Genomic DNA, 20,008 nt, shown 5'->3' on the forward strand with positions numbered 1-20,008 from the left:
GGACTGAAGATGTAGCTCAGTGGTAAAGCACCTCAAGTTCAATCCCCCAACACAACAAAAAAAACACACAAACAAAAAGGCAACCAACCCCCCCCTAGATTTTCAACATGAGGCAGGTATAGGACTGTAGGTGCAGGGTAACATGTATAGTTGCTGAACAGCACCATGCGTACCAGGAGCAAAATACAATCAGAAACGCCCTGATTGATAAAATAATGAAGTTGATATAGTGTTTTCTAGGAAAGAGTCCCAAATCAAATTTAGTAGGTTGCAGACAGCATTTTCACAAGAAGAGATCAGGGAAAAACTTCAGAATGTACATAATGTAGTAATGGTAAGTATTGTTTTGGAAAATGTTTGGGTCTGTTTGTATACATGCAGTTGTACTGGGAATAGTGTAAAACATCTGTCTTCTCTCTCTCTCTCTCTCTCTTTCTTTCACTGGGGATTTAACCCAGGGGTGCTCTATCACTGAGCTACATCTCCAGCCCCTGTTTTCCTTTGAACATACTGATGGGATTTGTTATGTATTCATACATGCACACAATACAACATAAGGTGGCCAGTGTCACTTCCCAGCATTTCGCCACTCCCTCCCCATCTTCCAGCCCTTTTTAAAATTTTTCATTTTGAGATAAGGTCTCACTAAAGTTACTGAGGTTGACCTTGAACTTGCAATCCTCCTGCCTCAGCCTCCTGAGCTGCTGGGTTTACAGGCATGTACCCCTGTGCTTGTATTTATTACTGTGGGTTGGGGGTTCAAAAAGTCTGAGAAGCCAATGGTGGCAGGTAAAGCAAGAAAACAAGACACTGCCACCCCCACCAAAACGAAACAAAAACAAATAAAGAAACACACAAAACCCAAGAGGCTGCCGCATGCTGCTCTATGAGCTGCTGCTTTGAGAGCCGCCATGACATGTCCTTGACTTGGAAATCGAATGTAGGTCAGGATCTACCACAAATGTAGGGGCTGGGGCAGGAAATAAACTTGTTTGATGTCAGTGTCAAAGAGATTAGGTGCAAAATGTTTTCTTTCCTCTGATAATGGTAACTGTTAAAAAGTGTCAGCTGACAGACCCAGCACTCAGAGAGTACCCAGAGGTAGGAATCAAATGTTGAAATGTTCAGCTGGTTATGAAAATTAAATCCAGAGATTCCGTCTCTTCTTGCCCAACCCCCTCCCCCAGTGACTGTAAATTGAAAGGGCATGGTGTGGGCTGTGGGGGAATTAGGTATTCTTGTCCTGGGTGGTGATAAGAGGTTGTGTGCTTGTTATATACATGCATAAACATATACATATGTACGGGTACACACGTGCACGTAAGTATACACACGTGCATACATGCACATATATGTACACATATACCACAGATGTCACTATATATATTTTTACCATTTTCATTTTTTTTTGTACTGGGGCTCAAACGTTAGGTAAGTGCTCTACCATTGAGCTACACCCTCAACCATGGGATATATGTATATTTTAAGAACCGTATTTCCCCAACAGTTGAAAGCCCAGGAGGACAGCGCATTATGTACAGTCTTGCTCAGAGCCAAATGTTCTAAGGTCTTTAATTTTGCTTAAGGCTGACGGAATGGTACATTGATTTATTAGGGCCGATGGGGTGTGGTGCAGAACTGTGTGTGCTACCCCCAGACGAATGACCCTGCCGATGTGAACAACTGCATTTAATTAATTTAAGCAAAACTTTAATGCTTAGGCAGGTCAGCACGGTCAGCAAGCAGCACGTTGTTTTCTATAAAAATAAAGAATGGAATAATTGTTCTTTGAAACATAACATCTCTCCATCAATTCTCCCCCAATTACATCTTAGTTCTACCTCAGGGCTTTTGCTGGCCAGTAACCAGGTCGTGCCCGAAGCCCGGGGTTCTCCGGGCGTCGCCGCCGCAGGAAGCGCCCCTGCCTCCCGGGCCGAGCGGGGGCGGGCCCTCCGCAGGCCGCAGGTGAGGCCGCGCGGCGGGACTACAATTCCCAGCATGCGCCGCGCTCGCGCCCGGAAGCCCTGGCCGCAGCTCGGAGGGTGAGGTGGCGGCGGGGGCGGCGGGCAGCGGCGCCGAGCGGAGCCAGCGCGCGGAGCGGCGGGCCGCAGCGGGGTCTCCTGCGGGTCGCGAATGCGTGAGCCCTGGCGCGTGCAGCCCGAGCCCTGCCGGGGAGGAAGACGGCCCGTGGGGCTCCCCTGGACGCGAGGGCGGTGCGGAGCCGGGGGTGCAGACAGCTGGTGGGTGTGGCGCCGCGGGCGGGGCGGGCCGCTCGCCCCCCGGCGTCCCCGAGCGGGCTGCGGGTGCCGCGGCGGGTGGGGACCTCAGGGGGGCCTGGGGAAGGGCCTCGGGGAGACCCGCGGCCCCGTCGGAGCCGCGCGCGGCGGGGGCTTTTGTGCCCTGGTGGACCCGCCGCGGCCTTGGAGCCCGCGAGGTTTGCACTTCACAGGAACAGGGCTCGTCCTTTCGACCAGGCGAAGACTCCGCGGGTGGCCGGGGAGCGGTTCGGGGAGGATGCGCGGAGGTCAGAGGCAAGGGTCCGCGGGAGTGGCTGGGTTTTGTTTTTGGTAACGATCTGATCTCAGTCTAGGAATTTGGTCGGCGACTCCTCATTCTTTTCCTACACTTATTTGCAGAGTGTGGTCTGTTTATTCTTATTTTTAACGGGGGATAATGAAATGTGTATGCTTACATTCTGGCATTTCTTAAGATCGTAGGCGACCTGGTGATAAAATACTGAACCGTTTATAGGAAGAATAGTTCCCGGGTGGGCAAAATCACTTTTTCACCCCCCCTGGTGAATTGAACTGAGGGCCTCATGCATGCTAAGCAAGGGCATCCAAAGCAAGTGCTCTCTCTACCTTTGAGCTACACCCTCAGGCTCCCCTACTTCTATTTTTTTTTCCGTTTGAGACAGCGGCTTACAAAGTTTCCCAGGCTGATCTCGACCTTGCCAGCCTGGCAAAGACAACTTAGTTGTCTTTGGAGCATGTTCAAAAATAGGAAGAATGTGGTTTTGAGAACCCTGAAATAAGATGAGGTAATTTTACAGATGAATTCTAGGTATTTAACATCTGTGCTATTGAGACAATTTAAGAAGAGAGAAAAATACAGAAAGATTTGAGCTTTGAATAAAAAGGATTTATGTGGTATCGGTAAAATGAATTCCAATCAGATGTGAAATAAAACTACTTGTATAAGTGTTGGGTATTAAGGTGTTAAATTAAAACATATACAATACTGTAAAAATGGTCAACTCAACTATCCACTTAACACTTTCATATCTACCTCTTAAACTTTGAGTATGCATAATCTTTTTCCTTTGCAGATATAAAAACTGAAGTCTAGGAAGTGAGGAAATTGCCTCTCCAATGTCCTTCTCCTTTTTTGTGTGAAAGAATCACTCTTACCAACAAGGTGGGTTTTTTTCCCTGTTCTGCATGTGAACCTGTGCATCTGTGGTGTGATAATTGTAATAACTATGTTTTACTCAGCTTGGCATAGTTTCTAAACCTTTGCACATGCAAAATATCACATAGAATCTAGAGTCAGATCTGGTTTGAATATGCACTACTTTTCTTGAGAGATTATTATCTAGGTTGTGCTTGGTGGGATATGCCTGTAATTCTAGCTACTTGGGAGGCTGAGGCAAGAGGATCACAAGTTCAAGGCCAACTTTGGCAACTTATTGAGACCTTGTGTCAAAATAAAAATAAAAGAACTGGTGATGTAGCTCAGTATAGGGTGTCCCTGGGTTCAATCCCCAGTACAGTGAAGAAGAAGAAGAAGAAAAGAAGAAGAAGAAGAAATAATCATCATCACTTTCTAGTATCTTCCTTACCTATAAAATGTTGGGAGAACTGAGTGATAATCTGTGCAAAGTACTTACCATGGTGCTTGATATGTTATACAAAATTTAGATCTGTGCACAACCATTCATTCAGAACATTTTTATTGGACTGGGGGTGTAAATAAGTGGTGGAGCACTTACCTAGCATGCACAAAAGCCTGGTTCACTCCCCAGCACTGCAGAAACAACAGAAAACCTTTACTGCTCATTCTGAGTATTCTGCTTGGTTCTGGGTTAGAGCTGTGGATTTATGACAGAAAAAGCCATTGCAGCTTATTGATAAAAAATAAACATGTAAGCAATCAGACGAGATGATTATATTGGTAGAAATAATGTAGAGGAAAGAAACAGATGGTCGAAGTAGAAGCTGAGAAGGACGGTTTTTTGATAGGGTGGTCAGGCATGCCACTTGAGGTGACATTTGAGAATGAACCAAGGAAAGGAAAGAGCCAGCCATCATAAAGAAAAGCATTTTTGGCAGCGGAACAGCAAACAAAGGCCCAGAGCATGAGAGGGCTTGGCAGGTTCAGGGCTTTGGTGTGGGGACACTGTGGGGTGGGTGGTTAGGTCGGAAAGGCAGGTGGGCAACGAATGTGGCCTGGCCAAGGACTGGGAAACACTCAGCTGCCCAGTGGGGGTCTGGTGGAATATATAAAGATTTATTCATGTCATGGGAGGCTGCATGTGTGCAGAGGAAGGTGACATCTCTGTAGGTGCCAATAGGGACAGAACTCCAACTTCTGATATGTAAAGGAAAAAAGATGTAGAATCATGTGTGCTGTGTGCTTTCAGGGGTGGGTGTGTGAGGAGGAGGGGCTCTGCTGGGCTGTGGGCAGGGTATGGATTCTGCATGGGTACAAAAGGAATAGGTCCGGCAGGGCGGACGGAAACAGGAGGGAGATTTCACCCTACTGTTTTGTGCCTTTTGAATTTTCTACTTTATTCATATATTCCAAATTGCAAATTAGTAACATAATTAAAACAAACTGCAGTCTCTCCAGTTCAGCCATCTGCTTAGCCAGTCCCCTCTGTCATTTGGAGCCTTCTCCCACCAGCCCATCCTGAGCTCTCTGCTCCCTACTCCTTAGCCATCCTACTTTTCTGCTGAGGACTGTTAGGCCTTGAGGGCCACACAGAGTCTGTTTTGATCTGTGTCTTGGGAAGACGTCAAAGGGTTGTAAGCAGAATGTGCTTTATGTTTTAACATGTTCTTGAGGCTCTTGTGGAAAGTGAGTTGTGGGTGGGGTAGATGGGAAACTGGTGAAACCTTATTGGAGGCTGTTGTGGTTGGTTGGCAGGTGGGTGATGCTGGCAGTTTATCCTAGGGTAGTGGCAGTGACGGGGCAGAATTGTTTGGGATATATTTTGGAGGTGAAAAGGAGTTGGTTTAGTAGTAGACTGGATAAGGAAACTGTGACAAAAAAAGGGTAAGTTCTAATTCCCTTGTTTGACTAGGAGGAGGGGTGGTGGGACCATTTACTGAGGTGGAGGCACCTGGGGAGGGATGGATTTGGAGGGAGAAATGAAGAATCCTGTTTTAGCTCTTTGGAGGGACATAAGATGGTCAGTTGGAATCCTCAAGGGTCTGCGATGGCACCATAAACCTGGGGATCATTGGTACTGGATGAAGGAGGATAGAAAGATGTTGGAAGTTTCAAAAGAGAAGTGTGAAATCGGATCTCGGAGGTTGAGGAAACGCTGGGGAAATGTAGTGGGCTTGCCGGCCAGTGTTGCAGCCAATTGAGGTTTGTGGGTTTGAATCTGAGAAGGAAACTTGCTTGTGATTTTTCTCTGACAAACTCAATTGCATGGGTGCAAAGAAGGAGGCAGACCAGGCTGGGAGAAGCCGAGGCCATCAGGAGACGGCAAACTTCTGAGTTGCTGAGATGAGGCCAAGGCGGGTGTGTGAGATGTGGAAAGAATGCTGAGGTCACGAATCGGGAGCCTGGTTGGAGTAAAGTAACTGTTGGAGCGTGGGGTATTGGGCAAGCAATCTGGAAGCCATGACGTTTGAAATGCAGTTGGGGAGCTGATGACAGGACTGGGCTTTGCCCACAGAGTGTGTTTAATTGGGAGGGATCCACTGCCTGCTGGGATGAACACTCTGGAAGCAGAGGAACCCGAGCGGTCCACATGGGAAAGGCAGTGCTCGGCAGTCAGTGGATGGTGCTGTGAGATCTCTGCTCAGGAAAACCTGTGAGTGTCTTTACTGCCTAGTAAAGACTGGGACATGAGTTTCCATGGGGCTAGGGTCTTTTTGTTTTCTGTATTGGGGATGGAACCCAGGGCTTCACATGATACACAGCACTTTTATCACTCAGCTACACTCCCAGCCCTTTTTATTTTATTTTGAGATAGGATCTCACTAAGTATTACTAAATTGCCCAGGCTGGGCACTTACTTGTGATCCTCCTGCTTCAGCCTCCTGGGTAGCTGGGATTATAGGTGTGTGCCACCACACCAGGCTTAGAAAGTAGAATTTTAGGAATAATAATTTACGGACTTGTACCCCAAAGTAGTATCGTATAGGGGGATATTGCCCTTTACCTGGATGTGTTTTAGTGTGAAGTCATTCTTTTGTGTGTATGTATGTGTGTGTGATAGAGTGTGTGTATGTTGCTGAGAATTGAATCCAAGACTTCACACATGCTTGGCAGATGTTCTACCACTGAGCTAATTTCCAAACCTGAAGTCATGTTTTATCTGGCATTGATTGCACAATATTAATATTGTGTTCCATTCTGGAAAGTACCATTTTCTTAGAAATATGTTTTTTAGTTGTGGGTAGAACACAATACCTTTCTTTTATATATTTATTTTTATGTGGTGCTGAGGATTAAATCCATTGCCTCACACATGCTAGGTAAGTGCTCTACCACTGAGCTATAAATACAACTCCACCCTGAGGAAAGTACCATTTTTAATAATTGGTCTTCTAGGACAAAAAATAAAACAAAACAACCTCACCCACAAACAAACAAACCAAACAAAGGGAAAAAAAACAATTTATTACAAAATAGCAAGTTAGTGATTGTGAAATCGCTTTAAAATGTAGAACATGGCTCAGTGGTTCTGGATCTTACCAATGGCAAGGATCTTTTGATTCCAGGGGCTGTTTGCCACTGAGCAACATCCCCAGCCTTTTTTAAATTTTTAAATTTTGAGATAGGGTCTTGCTGAGTTGCTTAGATCTTGATAAGTTGCTGAGCCTGACCTTGAACTTGCAATTCTCTTGCCTTAGCCTCCCTGAGTCGCTGGGATTATAGGCGTGTGCCATTGTACCCAGCGAGGATCTTATTTATTTATTTATTTATAATTTATTTATTTTTGTGGTACAGAGGTGTCGAACCCAGAGCTTCTCACATGGCAGGCAAGTGTTCTGCCCCTGGGCTATATCCCTGGCCCTTTTTGGTTTTTAAGGACAGAATGACCTCAGCTGGGGTCCTGAGGTCCTGACCTGTGGTCCTGACCTTTTTATGTCTCTGCCTCAACCTCTTGAGTGACTGGGATTATAGGCGTGTGCCACTGTGATGGGCAAGGACCTTATTTTTTGCTTTTTTTTTTTTTTTGCGGTACTGAGGATCGAACTCAGGGCCTTGTGCTTAGAAGGCAAGCACTCTACCAGCTGAGCTATCTACCCAGGCCAGGACCTTATTTTTAACAAGAATTTTTTTCTTTTAAATTAATTCTTAATTAATTTGAATGGGGAAATGGGGAGGAAACGTCAAATATGATATAAAATTTCATTTAGATGTAAGGAATAAATTCAAGAGATTTATTGTACAACAGGGTAACTGTAGTTAATAACAATGTATTTTTTGCACCCCGCCTCCACCCCTGGCTTGGCTTGGGGCATGCCAGGCAAGTACTGTGCCACTGAACTATGCCTCTAGCCCTGTACTGTATTTTGAAAATTGCTGAGTAGATGTAAGTTTCTCATCACACACACAAAAAAATATGTGAGGAGAACCTCATGTTTATCAGGTTGACTGAGCCATTCTACAATGTACAGATATTTTGAAGCATGGTATATATGATAAGTAGATTCTTAGGAATTAAAAATACTATAAACTAAAAATTTTGTGAAAATAATAATTATTATCAACTATTATATGATAGTTATGCATTTAGTGTTCATTGAGAAACTACTCAATGATAAACTACTATGATTTCATAAACACTGAAATTTGGTTTTCTTAATTATAATAGCATTTACTATACTTCCGAAACGTTTGACATTTCTTCAGTCTGTTTAGAACATTAGAGAACGTGGTCTTCAGAAAGCAGGATGTGCTGGTGGATTCAGTCTTGGCCAAAACTCCTGTGCTTCTCACAACCAGTTGGAAGTCATTTCTGATACGTGGGATATATGTGCAAGTTATTATTTTTAATTATAATTACATGGGCCCATATGTTATAATAGCATTTATTTTAAATGGCATCTGTCAACAGCAAGTGATTGTTTAAAACTATTTTCCCAGTATATTTATTAGGCCTTTTCTCTTTTGCCTCTGTGGTCTAGGAAAAGATAGTTTATTTAGAAACTAAATTCACAAGCTGGATGTGGTGGCGCATACCTGTAATCCCAGTGATTGAGGAGGCTAAGGCAGGAGGATCGAAAGTTTGAGACCAGCGTAGGCAACTTAGTGAGACTTTGTCTCAATATAAAAAATCAAAAGGTTTGGGGATGTAACTCAGTAGTCAAGTGTCTCTGGGGTCAATCCCCAGTGCCCCCCCCAAAAAAAAATCCAGTTGGTCTCATATCTCATTAGTTATTTAAAGCTATTAACGTAACTGTACACCCACCTCCCCGAATTATACAGCTGTTGCCAGAGCAGTGTAATCTCAGTGCATTGGAGCACACCTTTTTGGAATTACTATTTTACTTGATAAATAATGGACTTGTATTGTGTATCCTGCACCTTTTTCTGAAGTATTCAGTGCAGTGTTTTGAGGTGAAATGTATTCAGTCCAGAGAGCTATAATTTCTAGAGAATGGTTAAAACTTTGGGTTGATCCACTTGAATTTCATGTTTATTTTTGGGATGGAGGTAAGTTTAGTAGCAATGCTAACAGCTCTTGTTTTCATAGCTTTCTAGAATTACAGAGTTTATTTTCATTTTGTAAGTAGAATTTTATAGTCTTATTCATAACTATGTTAACATTTTTCAGGAGTCATTTAAAAATGAAGTTCTCCTGATTTGGGATTAATCCTGTGTAGATCAGTGGCTAAAATAATTATCGTTTTCTCCTCCTGTGCCTCTGGGGGTTGAACTTGGAGCCTCCCGTGTGCTAGGAAAACCCTCCACAGAGCTCTATTCCCAGCCCATAAAACAATTATCCTACTACTCCTCATGCATTGTCTGTTTTAGCTTAACCCCCCAAAGGAGATGGGCCATTTTACAGATGACAGTCTTGTGACTCACAGAGGTGACCTCTCCGGTGGTTCACAGAGTCGGTGAAATAGCTCCTATGTGTATATAATTTAACCACCTTGGTTTTGTTCTTGTTGGGGCTCAGAAAGTGATGCCCCAAAGTGAAGGCCTAGGGCTGGAGCTGTGGCTCAGTGGTAGCGCGCTCACCTAGCACGCAGGAAGGTTCGATCCTTAGCACCCCATGAAAATAAAATAAAGGTATTGTGTCCACCTACAACTAAAAATAGATATATTTAAAAAACAAAATCAGGGGCTGGGGAGATAGTTCAGTTGGTAGAGTGCTTGCCTTGCAAGCACAAGGCCTGTGTTTGATCCCCAGCACCGCAAAACAAACAAACAAACAAAATGAAAGCGAAGTGAAGGCCTCAGAAACAAGCCTAAGGAAAGCAGTCTTTCTCTGACTTTCTCTTGTCTTTTTGTCTCCTGCTCCCCAAGGCAAGCCATAGAAACTAGTTTTTCTTCCTCAGGGCAAGTCACAGAGACTAGAACCCCTTTCCCTTAAGCAAGTTACAAAATCTAAATGTGTTGCTTTAACTTCCCTTTGTCTTTCTGATTAAGAATTGAAGCTAAAGAAATTCTCTGACTTGCATTGAGTGTAGGTCATAAGCCCCTCATTCCAAAAAGGGTCCTGCCCCATACCTGGCAGGAATGCTACAACTAAAGGACCAAGAGAAATCTGAACATGGAGACCTGTCTGGGTGTCCCCCTGTATCTGTTACTTTTAGATCATACCCTTTTGGTCCAATCATATTTCTGCATAGTGGAACATAAGCATAAAAATATTGGGTCTTTTGTCTGAGGCTTCCATGTCACATAAGACTATGATCAAATAAATTTGTTACACTTTTTCTCTTGTTAACCTATCTTTTGTTATACCAGTATTGGCCATGACCCTTTATAAGTTGGAAAGAGATTGTCCCCCTTTTTTAATCTAAAAGTTGCAAGAATGGCCTTTCTGCTGAGTCTCAGTCTGTAAGACTTGAGTACATCTGTTAACTGTGGCTGGTGAAAATAAGTCATCTGACAGTTTCAGTGAACCTACACCTGAAAGCAAAGCCCTGTGATTCCCTGTGGGAGCTCTTGGTCTTGTCTCCAAGCTTGAGTAAGCTAGTGTATCATACACTTCATTTGTTTATGTGTTCCCTAATATGCAGACAAATTATAGAACTTTCCTACAGCTGTGGGCATGCCCCCCATTATAAAGATAATATGCATTTATTATAGAATTTTTAGGAAAGTATTATTGAAGAAAATTAAAATTACTCTTAATTTGATTACCTGGACAGAGCTGACATATTCCGTTAGTTGTGTTATGTGAACATGGATTTGGGTTGATTATCATTCCCTGTTTTTGCATATTTAGGTTGTTTCTGCAGACTGATCACTGGAGATATTGTTTAGCTGCTTATTTTATGCATAATTCTTGTATATCAGAGGTGGAGGCAACTCTTAGGGCAGTGAAATGAAGAGTACAGTTAAATAAAACCTAGTGGAAAGTGGAAAGAGATGCCTTTCCTCTTTCCCTGTTCCTTAATGGATGATACAAAGTTCATTTTTTAAATATAAAGAAGCTCCTATAATGTTTAATGAAAACTGCCTTTGTTTATAGATCTAAAGGCATTTCATATTTCTTTAGGGATCAGTTCCTAGACATTGGAATTTTGTGCACGTGAGAGTTTAGGAGGCAGCATACCCTGAGCTACACTGAATACTTTTTTTTTTTTTTTGCAGTGATGGGGATTAAACCCAGGGTCTCTTTATACTATGAACATCCTCTGCCACTGAGCCACACCCCCATCTTGAGCACAATCTTTAAATATGCAACATTTTCTTATCTAAGATTACTAGTGAAATTGGAACTTGTGTTTCTTAAGTTTCATAGTTTGGTGCTGGGATTGTGGCTCAGTGGTAGAGTGCTTGACTAGCCTGTGTGAGGCACTGGGTTCGATTCTCAGCACCACGTACAAATAAATAAATAAAAGTTCATCAACAACTAATAAAAATATTTAAAAAAAGTTTCATAGTTCATTTCTTATAAGCGGTTTATTCATTTCTTTTGTTCATTTTTCTATAAGATAGTGATTTTCAGATGGGTTTGGTGGCACATACTTGTAATTCCAGCAGTTTGGGACACTGAAGCAGGAGGATCACAAGGCTGTCCTCAGCAACATAGTGAGACCCTCAGCAATTTAGCAAAACCCTGTCTCAATATAAATGAAAAGGGCTGGGAATGTAACTCAGTGGTAGAGCACCTCTGGGTTCAACTTCCAGTATCCCACCCCCACTAAAAAGTGATTTGCTTCTCAGTGCGTATGAGAATTCTTTCTCATACATAATCTTTGGTCAGGGGTTTTTTTAGGACTAACTAATAACTATAAAACATTTGTGAATCAGATTCTCTGGTATCAGCTAGCCCAGGAGTGTTTTCCCCCTAAGGCTTAATTATATGTTTGTTAGTCATAGTCTAATTAGTTCAGGTTTTGTATAATCTTTTAGATGATTTGGATTACATTTTTTCTTCTCTTTGGGATAAGGTTAATAATGTGTTTTATCTTTCTCTAGAGAGAAGAAATGATGTAAATCATTCACTATCCAAACTTCAAGGTCAGAGGCCAGAAGAAGTCGGGAACACCATGGCCTGGCCAAGTGTTTTCCAGAGAGGAACTGTGCTCTCCCGGTTCAGCCATCACCATGTGGTTGTATTCCTGCTCACCTTCTTCAGGTAGAGACTTGCCAGAACTCTTCTTTGCTTCATTTGTTCTGTCTTTTGAGGAGCTATCACATGGCAAATGTCTAATTCACTGATTGTATAGATAGACCTCTAATGAAATAGACTATTTTTATTTTTGTACTTAAAAAATGTGTAATTTAACCTTCATAATTCAACTTGAAAATTTTAATTAATTAATTTTTGACAGTGCTGAGGACTGAATCCAGGGCCTTGTGCATACTGAGCCTGTACTCTGCTACTGAACCACATCTGTAGTCCTGCTATGCTTTTGGATAGCTCTAGTACGGTGGTCTTGGGAACCATTTTGCCCTCCAGGAGACTTTTGACACTGTTGGGAAACATTTTCAGTTGTCTCCATGGAGCAAGGGGTGGTGTTTGCATTTAGTGGTGGAGGCTAAGAGTGCTGCCAAAACACCCACCGTGCACAGGATAGCGCCCCACAGCCAAGAAGTTTATTTTTTTTTTTTGAGTTTTAAAATGAGTTTATTAAAGAATGTTCTTAAGAAGGCAACAACTTGTGATTTGTCATTAAAAAAAAGTAATGTTTCTTCATGCTGTATAATAAAGGTAATGTAAGAGAAATAGTGATAAGCTTCTTTTTGCTGGAATTCTCTGATTACTACAGTACAGTGTAGTCATTTATGCAATGCTAGAATAAATTAAAAGTCTCTTTTTTGCTTCTCTTTAAAAAGTGATGAATAATAACAGAAGATGGCCTGAAAAGTCATTTCTTTTTCTATTCATTCTATAGTATTGGAGCCAGTATTTTTACCATCACAGGCTACAATTTTCACTTTATCCACTTGAATAAGTTCTGTCACCTTTCTGAATTCAACATCATTCAATACAAAAGTCCACACATTATTGCAGAATCTGTATGTATTTAGAGAGCCCCTGAAATTGACTCTATTCCTGACCCTGTGAGCCAATGCTGAATTTATAGCCTTATCAAACTGAAGTAGCACTTGAAGGGCAAGTTGGGGGGTGATCTGTTGAGACTGTATGAACTCATCTAGGCTCTCCTGAAGACTGTTTCCCAAGGTGGTATTTCTGTATAACTGATATGCCATGACTTAGGAGGAAGAAACTGCTTTTTCTTTAGGTTTTTCTTGATGTCTGAATTTCTGCTGCACCTCAGGTGTAAGATCCCAGACCTCACAGCACTTGCAGTCTGCGGCCAAGGCGCTTCCCGCTAGGGAATGCACAGAAGCGGTGCCGCCAGGACCTGGCTGCAGGTGCCCACCTCCCAACCAAGAATTTTTTGCCACAAAATGTTAATAGTGTGGAAGTTGAGAAACCTGATCTAACACTAAGTGCTCTGTTTGTTGAAATCGGGGCTGAGAACAAAGTATATGCATATTCATGGGTTGTGCTGTGCCTCCTTGAGAAGCAAAGATGGCGTGAGGCATTACAGGCGCTCTGGTACCCCTGTGAGACTCGCGTTAGCTGCCCCCAGGAAGTCAGCACAACCAAATCCATGGTGGCAATTCTCTAAGTGGTTCTCTCTACAACATAATGTAAACCACGCACTAATAAAAATATTTAAAAACCCACAAAAACATATATAAGGCCATTTGGTGTTAGGGGCATGTTATATAACTCTCTTACTGAACTGTCATGCTATTTCTTCTGCATGGATTTGTTGTTAATCTTTATTGAAGGTACCACAGATGGTCATTTATTTTCTTTCTTCCTGCCTGTTCTTTCTTTCTGTACTGGGGTTTAAATCCATGTCCTCACATATGCTAGACAAGCACTCTATCACTGAACTACATCTCCAGCCCTTTTTTAAAAGGTAGAAACTTAGAAATAGTTTTCCAGTTTTGTGAAAGTAAATAGATTATTTTGGATGCTTGGACTGGGGGCTATTTGTGAGGGGTATGAGGCATCAATCTGAGGAAAAGACGTGGATCCAAGGAAAAAAACTGAATTGCTAATGCAGTGAGTGGCCTTTGTGTACCAAAGATTTAAAAAAAAATGTTTTTGACAATGCTAAGGATCAAGCCCAGGATTTCAAGCATGCTGCTAGGCAAGTACTCTACCACTGAGCCACGTCCCTGCCCCAGAAGATGTAAAATTCTTTACAGAATTCCACCCGTGACTTCAAGTGGGTTGGGATCAGCCACATATCTGTAGTTTGCAGTGTTTATTGTGAGTGAACAGGGACTCTAATGAAGTTGACTAGTTTTTTTGGTGTGTGTGTGTGTATTACTGGTTACTGAGGATTGAACCCACGGCCTTATGCATGCCAGGCAAGCTCTGTACCAACTGAGCTATATCCCCAGCCCTGGACTAGTTATTTTTATCTTTTATTTGTAGGGACTGTCTCAATTCATAGTTCCTACAAAATAGTACTTTTTTTTCTTTTAAGAGGAGTTCTTATATTGATTTTATTGACTTGTTTTCTTTCTCTGTTTTGTAGTTATTCATTGCTCCATGCTTCAAGAAAAACTTTTAGTAATGTCAAAGTCAGTATCTCCAAGCAGTGGACCCCAAATGCTTTCAACACAACAGTTGAACTGCCAGTAGAGGTAAGTGGAGCGAGTGCTGGGAGGGACTTAAGGAAGGGACCGCCTACTTCTAAAGTCTCCTTAAGTTCTTTTTTGCATGGTTTACCTGAAATGCTTACCCTGTCCCAGGGGTCAAATCCAAACTGTTCTGTGTTCAAAGCTTGCTCTGACTCAGTCTGTGTTACCAAGCCAACCCTTATCACACAGTTCTGGCAAGGCTTGTTTTTTCATTGAGATTCACAAGTACTGTGTGTGTTTCTACCTTTGAGATTTTGCTCTCTATCTTTTATATCCTCTTTCACCTTTTTCCACCTATTTAGATTTTGCCTTTCTCTTAGCAAGATAAAAATGCCAGTTTTTTCAATCAAATGCCACTTTTTCCCCCAGCTTCTCACTTTTCCCTTCTCTGAAATCTTGCACACTATTACATAGTTTAGTGTTTTAAGCACTTCCCAATTCTTTGATATGTTTGTATCTTGAATTTTTTTTTTTTTAAATTGTGCTGGGGATTGAACCCAGGTCCTGTGCATGCAAGGCAAACACTCTACCAGCTGAGCTATATCCCCAGCCCGCTGTTTGTGCCTTGAAGTCAGGGAGTATGTATCCCAGTTCTTGATATTTGTTCTGGACCAGGCAAATCCTCTGATGCCTGTTTGAGGCAGGCCTTCTGTCCTTTACAGTGCCTTTTCTCAGTACACAGATCCACCCAATGTTTACCACATTTCTTGACTTTTACTTCTGTGGAATTATAGATGTCCTATTAATGTTGTTAGCATGTTTTTTATTTAGGAATTATTTCCCACACTGGGACCCATTCAAAGTTGACAGAGGTTTGAAGGTGACAGAAATATCTCCCAAAGTGTAAATAAGTTATTAAAAGAGTTGCTTACACAGCAATGTCTAATGTAAACACTGTCCTAGGCACTGAGGCTATAAAAAACATAAAAGCCTAGAAGATTGAAAAAATCGAGAGATCCTGTTCTCATGGAGTTTTTATCCTAGTGGAGGTACCTCCACACAGTTTTTCTGGATTTAAGTTATCAGTAACTTTTTAAGGAAGAGTTGAGACTAGAGGGTTAGATTACAACTTGAATCTCAGTGACTTCACTGACTTGTCAGATGTGTTTGTTTAGAATCACAAATCTCAGAGGTGGAAGTGGCCTTAAGAGAGGTCATGTTCCCTCCGCTCCCCACAGGTATTTTTGGATTACCACCCAGTTTCTGCTTTCTGAGGTGGATAGTTAATTTTTATTCAACTTTTTGAAGAAAACTCTCACCTAAATCCCGAAGTTTCTCTTTTTTAGGCAAAATGTCTTTGGCTCCTTCAGCCACAGTTAAATGACACTGAGCACTCAGTTTGGCATTCAGGTGCAATCTGACAGATACACTGAAAAATGGGATTTGATGTGGACATTAAACTTCTGGTTATACTGCCTAACGCTGCCTTTGGTTTCTAGTTAATCAGGTTGGTTTCCCAAGACCATCCCCAGGTTCAGTGACTCCGAGGGAGACTCCCAGGATTCAGCATGTAGTGGCTGTCATCTGTTATAGTGAAAGGACACAGAATAGGCAAATGGAAGAGGCCCATGGCGTGAGGTCTGCAGGGAGCCCGGCACAGGCTTCCAGGGTCCTCTCCCAGGGCGTGCTTTATTTCTCTAGGCTGAGCTGTGACAACACATGGGAGGTGCTGTCTGCTTGGGAAGCTCATTACAGGCTTGTGCCCAGGGTTTTTATTGGGCCTGGTCACATAGGCACACTGTCTGACACGTACTAAAATTCCAGGTTCCCAAAAGGAGAGCAGGGCTTCCCATAAATCACATTGTTGGGTATAAACAGTGAGCCACTCTATTAGGGGTTGGTGGGAACCCATCAGAGACCTGAGTTCCCAGGTGCCAGGCGGGGGCCAGCCTTGTGAGCCTGCCTGTGTAGGGAGAGTGGCCCAGGACTGCCGCGTTTACTCTTTTCTGCAGTAACCAGTTCACGTTACTAACTCTTCTGAAACATACAGTAACTTTTCCGTTACTTTTTTTAGAAAAATAGCTTTTATGTTTTAAAAGTTAATATGTTCTTTACAGGAAAAATAAAAACACAAGCAAAGAACAAAGTCATCCCGTCATAAGCAGCTTAGTTGGATATGTCCCTCTAGGTCATGCGTATACATACCTACACAACAACCCATTTTGTGACTGAGATCATAGTGTGTATCATGCTTTTCCACACATCATGAATATTCACCAATTCAAAATCCCAAAGCTATGAGTATTTAAAAAAAATTTTTTTTATTGTCAGTGGACCTTTATTTTATTTATTTACATGTGAGCCTCACCCATGCTAAGTAAGCACTCTACCACTGAGCTACAATCCCAGCCTCTATATGAGTATTTTTGATAACCAAGAATATACTCAAGCTGTTAAAAAAATTCTAATCCTTTCTTAGGGACTTTTTTTGAGGGGGGAACTAGGTATTGAACTCAGGGACCCTCAACCACTGATCCACATCGCCAGCCCTATTTTTTATTTTATTTAGAGACAGGGTTTCACTGAGTTGCTTTATGCCTCGCCATTGCTGAGGTTGGCTTTGAACTCACGATCCTCCTGCCTCAGCCTTCCAAGCTGCTGGGATTATAGGTGTGTGCCACCACTCCTGACAGTTGGGGACTTATTTATTTACTCTGTTTTTTTCTTTTTTGGTGCTGGGGATTGAACCCAAGGTTGCTTAACCACTGAACCACATCTCCCAGTCCTATTTATTTACTATTTATTGCTGTTAAAATAGGTATCACTATCCTGATTTTCAGAATTGCAGGGTATTTAGTGTGGCTTTGTTGGCTGTAGAAAAGTCAAGTTCTGACCAAGCCTGTTTGCCTTCCTCATGGGGAGCTGTGCACATTTCCCATTCCTTTCTTTATGCTTTATGTCCAGGTTTTCCCTCCTGAGGCTTGCTGCTGGGAGTGTGCAGGTTAGGGTAGTCTGTGCTTTGGGGTCTGTAACTGCCCACACTGGTTTACTTTGAAGACCTTCTTTGTTATCTGAAGTGGAAAGACACTTAGAACCAAGTATGTACAATTTGTATGAACTCTAACAAATATTTTGCTTATATATTTTGTTAAGCATTTCCTAAGTGCTTTAAATAACATTCTCAGGAAGTATTTAACTAGTTTTCATTTTTTTTATGTGTAGCTATATTAGGTGCTTTACAAAAAGAATTAAGCAGTTTTCTGTACCTTGAAAATTGACTATGGATTCAACTGACATGGGTGAATCTTGAAAGTAGTAAGTGAATGTAACATATGCTTTGTGTTCATAGGTAATAAAGAGGCAATGGTTTAATCTAATATTTGAGAACTTGGCTGAAAATAACCCAAAATTTGTGTATTTCTTCCATGAGAATAGTGCAGGAGAATGTAAACTTAACCTCCAGGAGAAATAAAGCAGGATTTAAAGGTTTTTTTTATTTTATTTTTTTAAATTTTAAATACCTTTATTTAAAGTTTCTGGAAAACGAGTTATTTGTAAACTGGCAAACAGGCTCATTTAAAAAACAAAAAAAATCCATTGTTAGACAAGTAAATTGATTACTAGGAATGAAGTTGTTCTAGTAATAGAGTGGGCTCCATGCATCTTTGCAGATCATCACATGCCCTTCCCCATTGCCATCTAACATTTATAAATTTTAGTCATCTAGTACCATCGTGTCCTTTAAAACCCCCTTTTATATACCTCATCATGGTACATACATCAGAAACACCTAACATGCTGACATATGCTCCCTTTGTGGGAAACTAGGTTTAATGTAGTTAAATACTGTTAAAGAGTGTATATATATATATATATTTTTTTTTGGTGCTGGGGATCGAACCCAGGGCCCTGTGCTTACAAGGCAAGCACTCTACCGGCTGAGCTATCTCCCCAGCCCGAGAGTGTATATTTTTAACAGCTCTTTTGTGGCCCTTTCCCCCACAAACTGGCACGATCTCTTTAGATGTTTTTACTGTTATACAGGAACACCACATTTCAAGGGATCTCACTAGTTACACAGTCACAAGTTACAAATGTGAAGTTCTTTGTTCAGAGTTACTCAGGTGACAAGTCCCCACCTAACCCATTTTTTCATCTGTAAAATGGGAGAATAGTACCTACCTCAGTTGAGAAAATTAAGTGAAAGGGGTACATGAAGCACATGCCACATTGTCCTGTCACAGTCCTACTGCTTTTAACTCCTGTGGCAGGGCACAGATACAGTTATTACATGTAAAAATATTTTACTTCCTTACAGGCATTTTCCTAACTGTAGAGTAATCGGTGTTGCCAGTTAATTCGTTGAAATACCAGCATTAGAGCATCCCAGCTTCAATGGCTTGACTTGTTTTTGACCTGCGCTTAAAACCGAGGTCGCTGCATCTTTGAGACCTCAGGGACAACGTCCCGGGGCCCAAGGTCAGCGGTAAAGGCCCTGCCCCGCGATCCGCGATCCGCTACAAAGTAGCGGCGGATCAACCGGCGGAAGCAAAGCGCAAACTTGTTACGGTGTCGGGTCCTCCCCCGGAACCTCCACGTGGCTGCGCGCGGCGCCTGTGTCTCGCGGGGCCCCGGGACGGACACGGCCGCCCGCCCCGCGGGCCGCCGAGAGCTGCTCTACCTCTGCATTCTGGCCGGGTTTTAAAGGTTTTGAACATGCTGTCTCAACCTGGTCCACAGCCACTCTTACTGGGCAGTCACACGTACACCTACGCCACTCACTTTGCAAAGAACAGCCCCAGGGACGTGAGTCAGACCTTGACCAAACCTCCATTTGCTGCTCTCAGGAAGCTCTTTCATTTCAGCAGCCACCCCAGCCCCACGCAGAGCCCTTTCTATACAGACGTTTCTCACTGGGGAAGCCCACACAGGGACCTTTACGTGCACAGGAAGTTATTCAGTGTCTAGCAAGTGTGGTTACTTAGTTTAGTGCCTCCAGCACAACACAAGAAAACCCTCCAGTAGCACAAGGTGATACATTCACATTGAAATGATACATTTCCATAGCTCCGGAAGATTCATGTTTAGCAGGTGACTTTTAGTGTGTAACATGAATTGTGTAACTGACTTTTGTAAACATTGGATGATTCACTGTGTATACTTTCTAACCTATTAGTACAGTTGTCCTGATTTGGGCTATGTTATTTATTTTTTTATTTTTATATTTTTGGTACTGGGAATTGAACCCAGGGTTGCTTAACCACTGAGCAACATTGCCTGATGTTTGTTTTTTATTTTAAGGCAGTGTCTCGCTAAGTTGCTTAGGGCCTCACCAAATTGCTAAGACTGGTCTTGAACTTTCAATCCTCCTGCCTCAGCCTCCCAAGCCCCTGGATTACAGGTGTGCTCCATGGTGCCTGACTGCTATGCTGTATTATTATTACTATTATTTAAAAAAATATTTTTTAGTTGTAGATGGAGAAATACCTTTATTTTATTTTTATGTGGTGCTGAGGATGGAACC

The 20,008-nt window shown here is 42.3% G+C and overlaps 2 protein-coding genes across 4 annotated transcripts in view; one reads left to right on the forward strand and one right to left on the reverse strand.

The window, feature by feature from the left end:
• The first annotated feature begins 2,059 nt into the window (after positions 1 to 2,059).
• Slc37a3 (solute carrier family 37 member 3) overlaps positions 2,060 to 20,008 on the forward strand; it is a 50,589-nt gene continuing 32,640 nt past the window's right edge. The window contains exons 1-4 of one of the 3 annotated variants that reach the window (XM_047562260.1): positions 2,060 to 2,240; positions 3,329 to 3,417; positions 11,848 to 12,007; positions 14,439 to 14,547. In XM_047562260.1, coding sequence (XP_047418216.1) covers positions 11,919 to 12,007; positions 14,439 to 14,547 — 198 coding nt within the window. In that variant the 5' untranslated portion in view covers positions 2,060 to 2,240; positions 3,329 to 3,417; positions 11,848 to 11,918. Of the gene's footprint in view, positions 2,241 to 2,354; positions 2,525 to 3,328; positions 3,418 to 5,172; positions 5,278 to 11,847; positions 12,008 to 14,438; positions 14,548 to 20,008 lie in introns of those variants that run through there. The other 2 variants (XM_047562261.1, XM_047562262.1) reach the window with 2 other exon arrangements.
• LOC124991587 (transcription initiation factor IIA subunit 2-like) lies at positions 12,737 to 13,086 on the reverse strand. Its single transcript, XM_047562263.1, has one exon. The coding sequence runs from the start codon at positions 13,084 to 13,086 to the stop codon at positions 12,757 to 12,759; it is 330 nt and encodes a 109-aa protein (XP_047418219.1). The 3' UTR covers positions 12,737 to 12,756.

This window comes from Sciurus carolinensis, chromosome 8 (genome assembly GCF_902686445.1).
Source record: "Sciurus carolinensis chromosome 8, mSciCar1.2, whole genome shotgun sequence".
NCBI lineage: Eukaryota > Metazoa > Chordata > Mammalia > Rodentia > Sciuridae > Sciurus > Sciurus carolinensis.

What these genes read in the sequence shown, in the direction of transcription:
- LOC124991587 (XM_047562263.1), bottom strand. Translation starts at nt 13,086, where the DNA reads ATGGCATATCAGTTATACAGAAATACCACCTTGGGAAACAGTCTTCAG.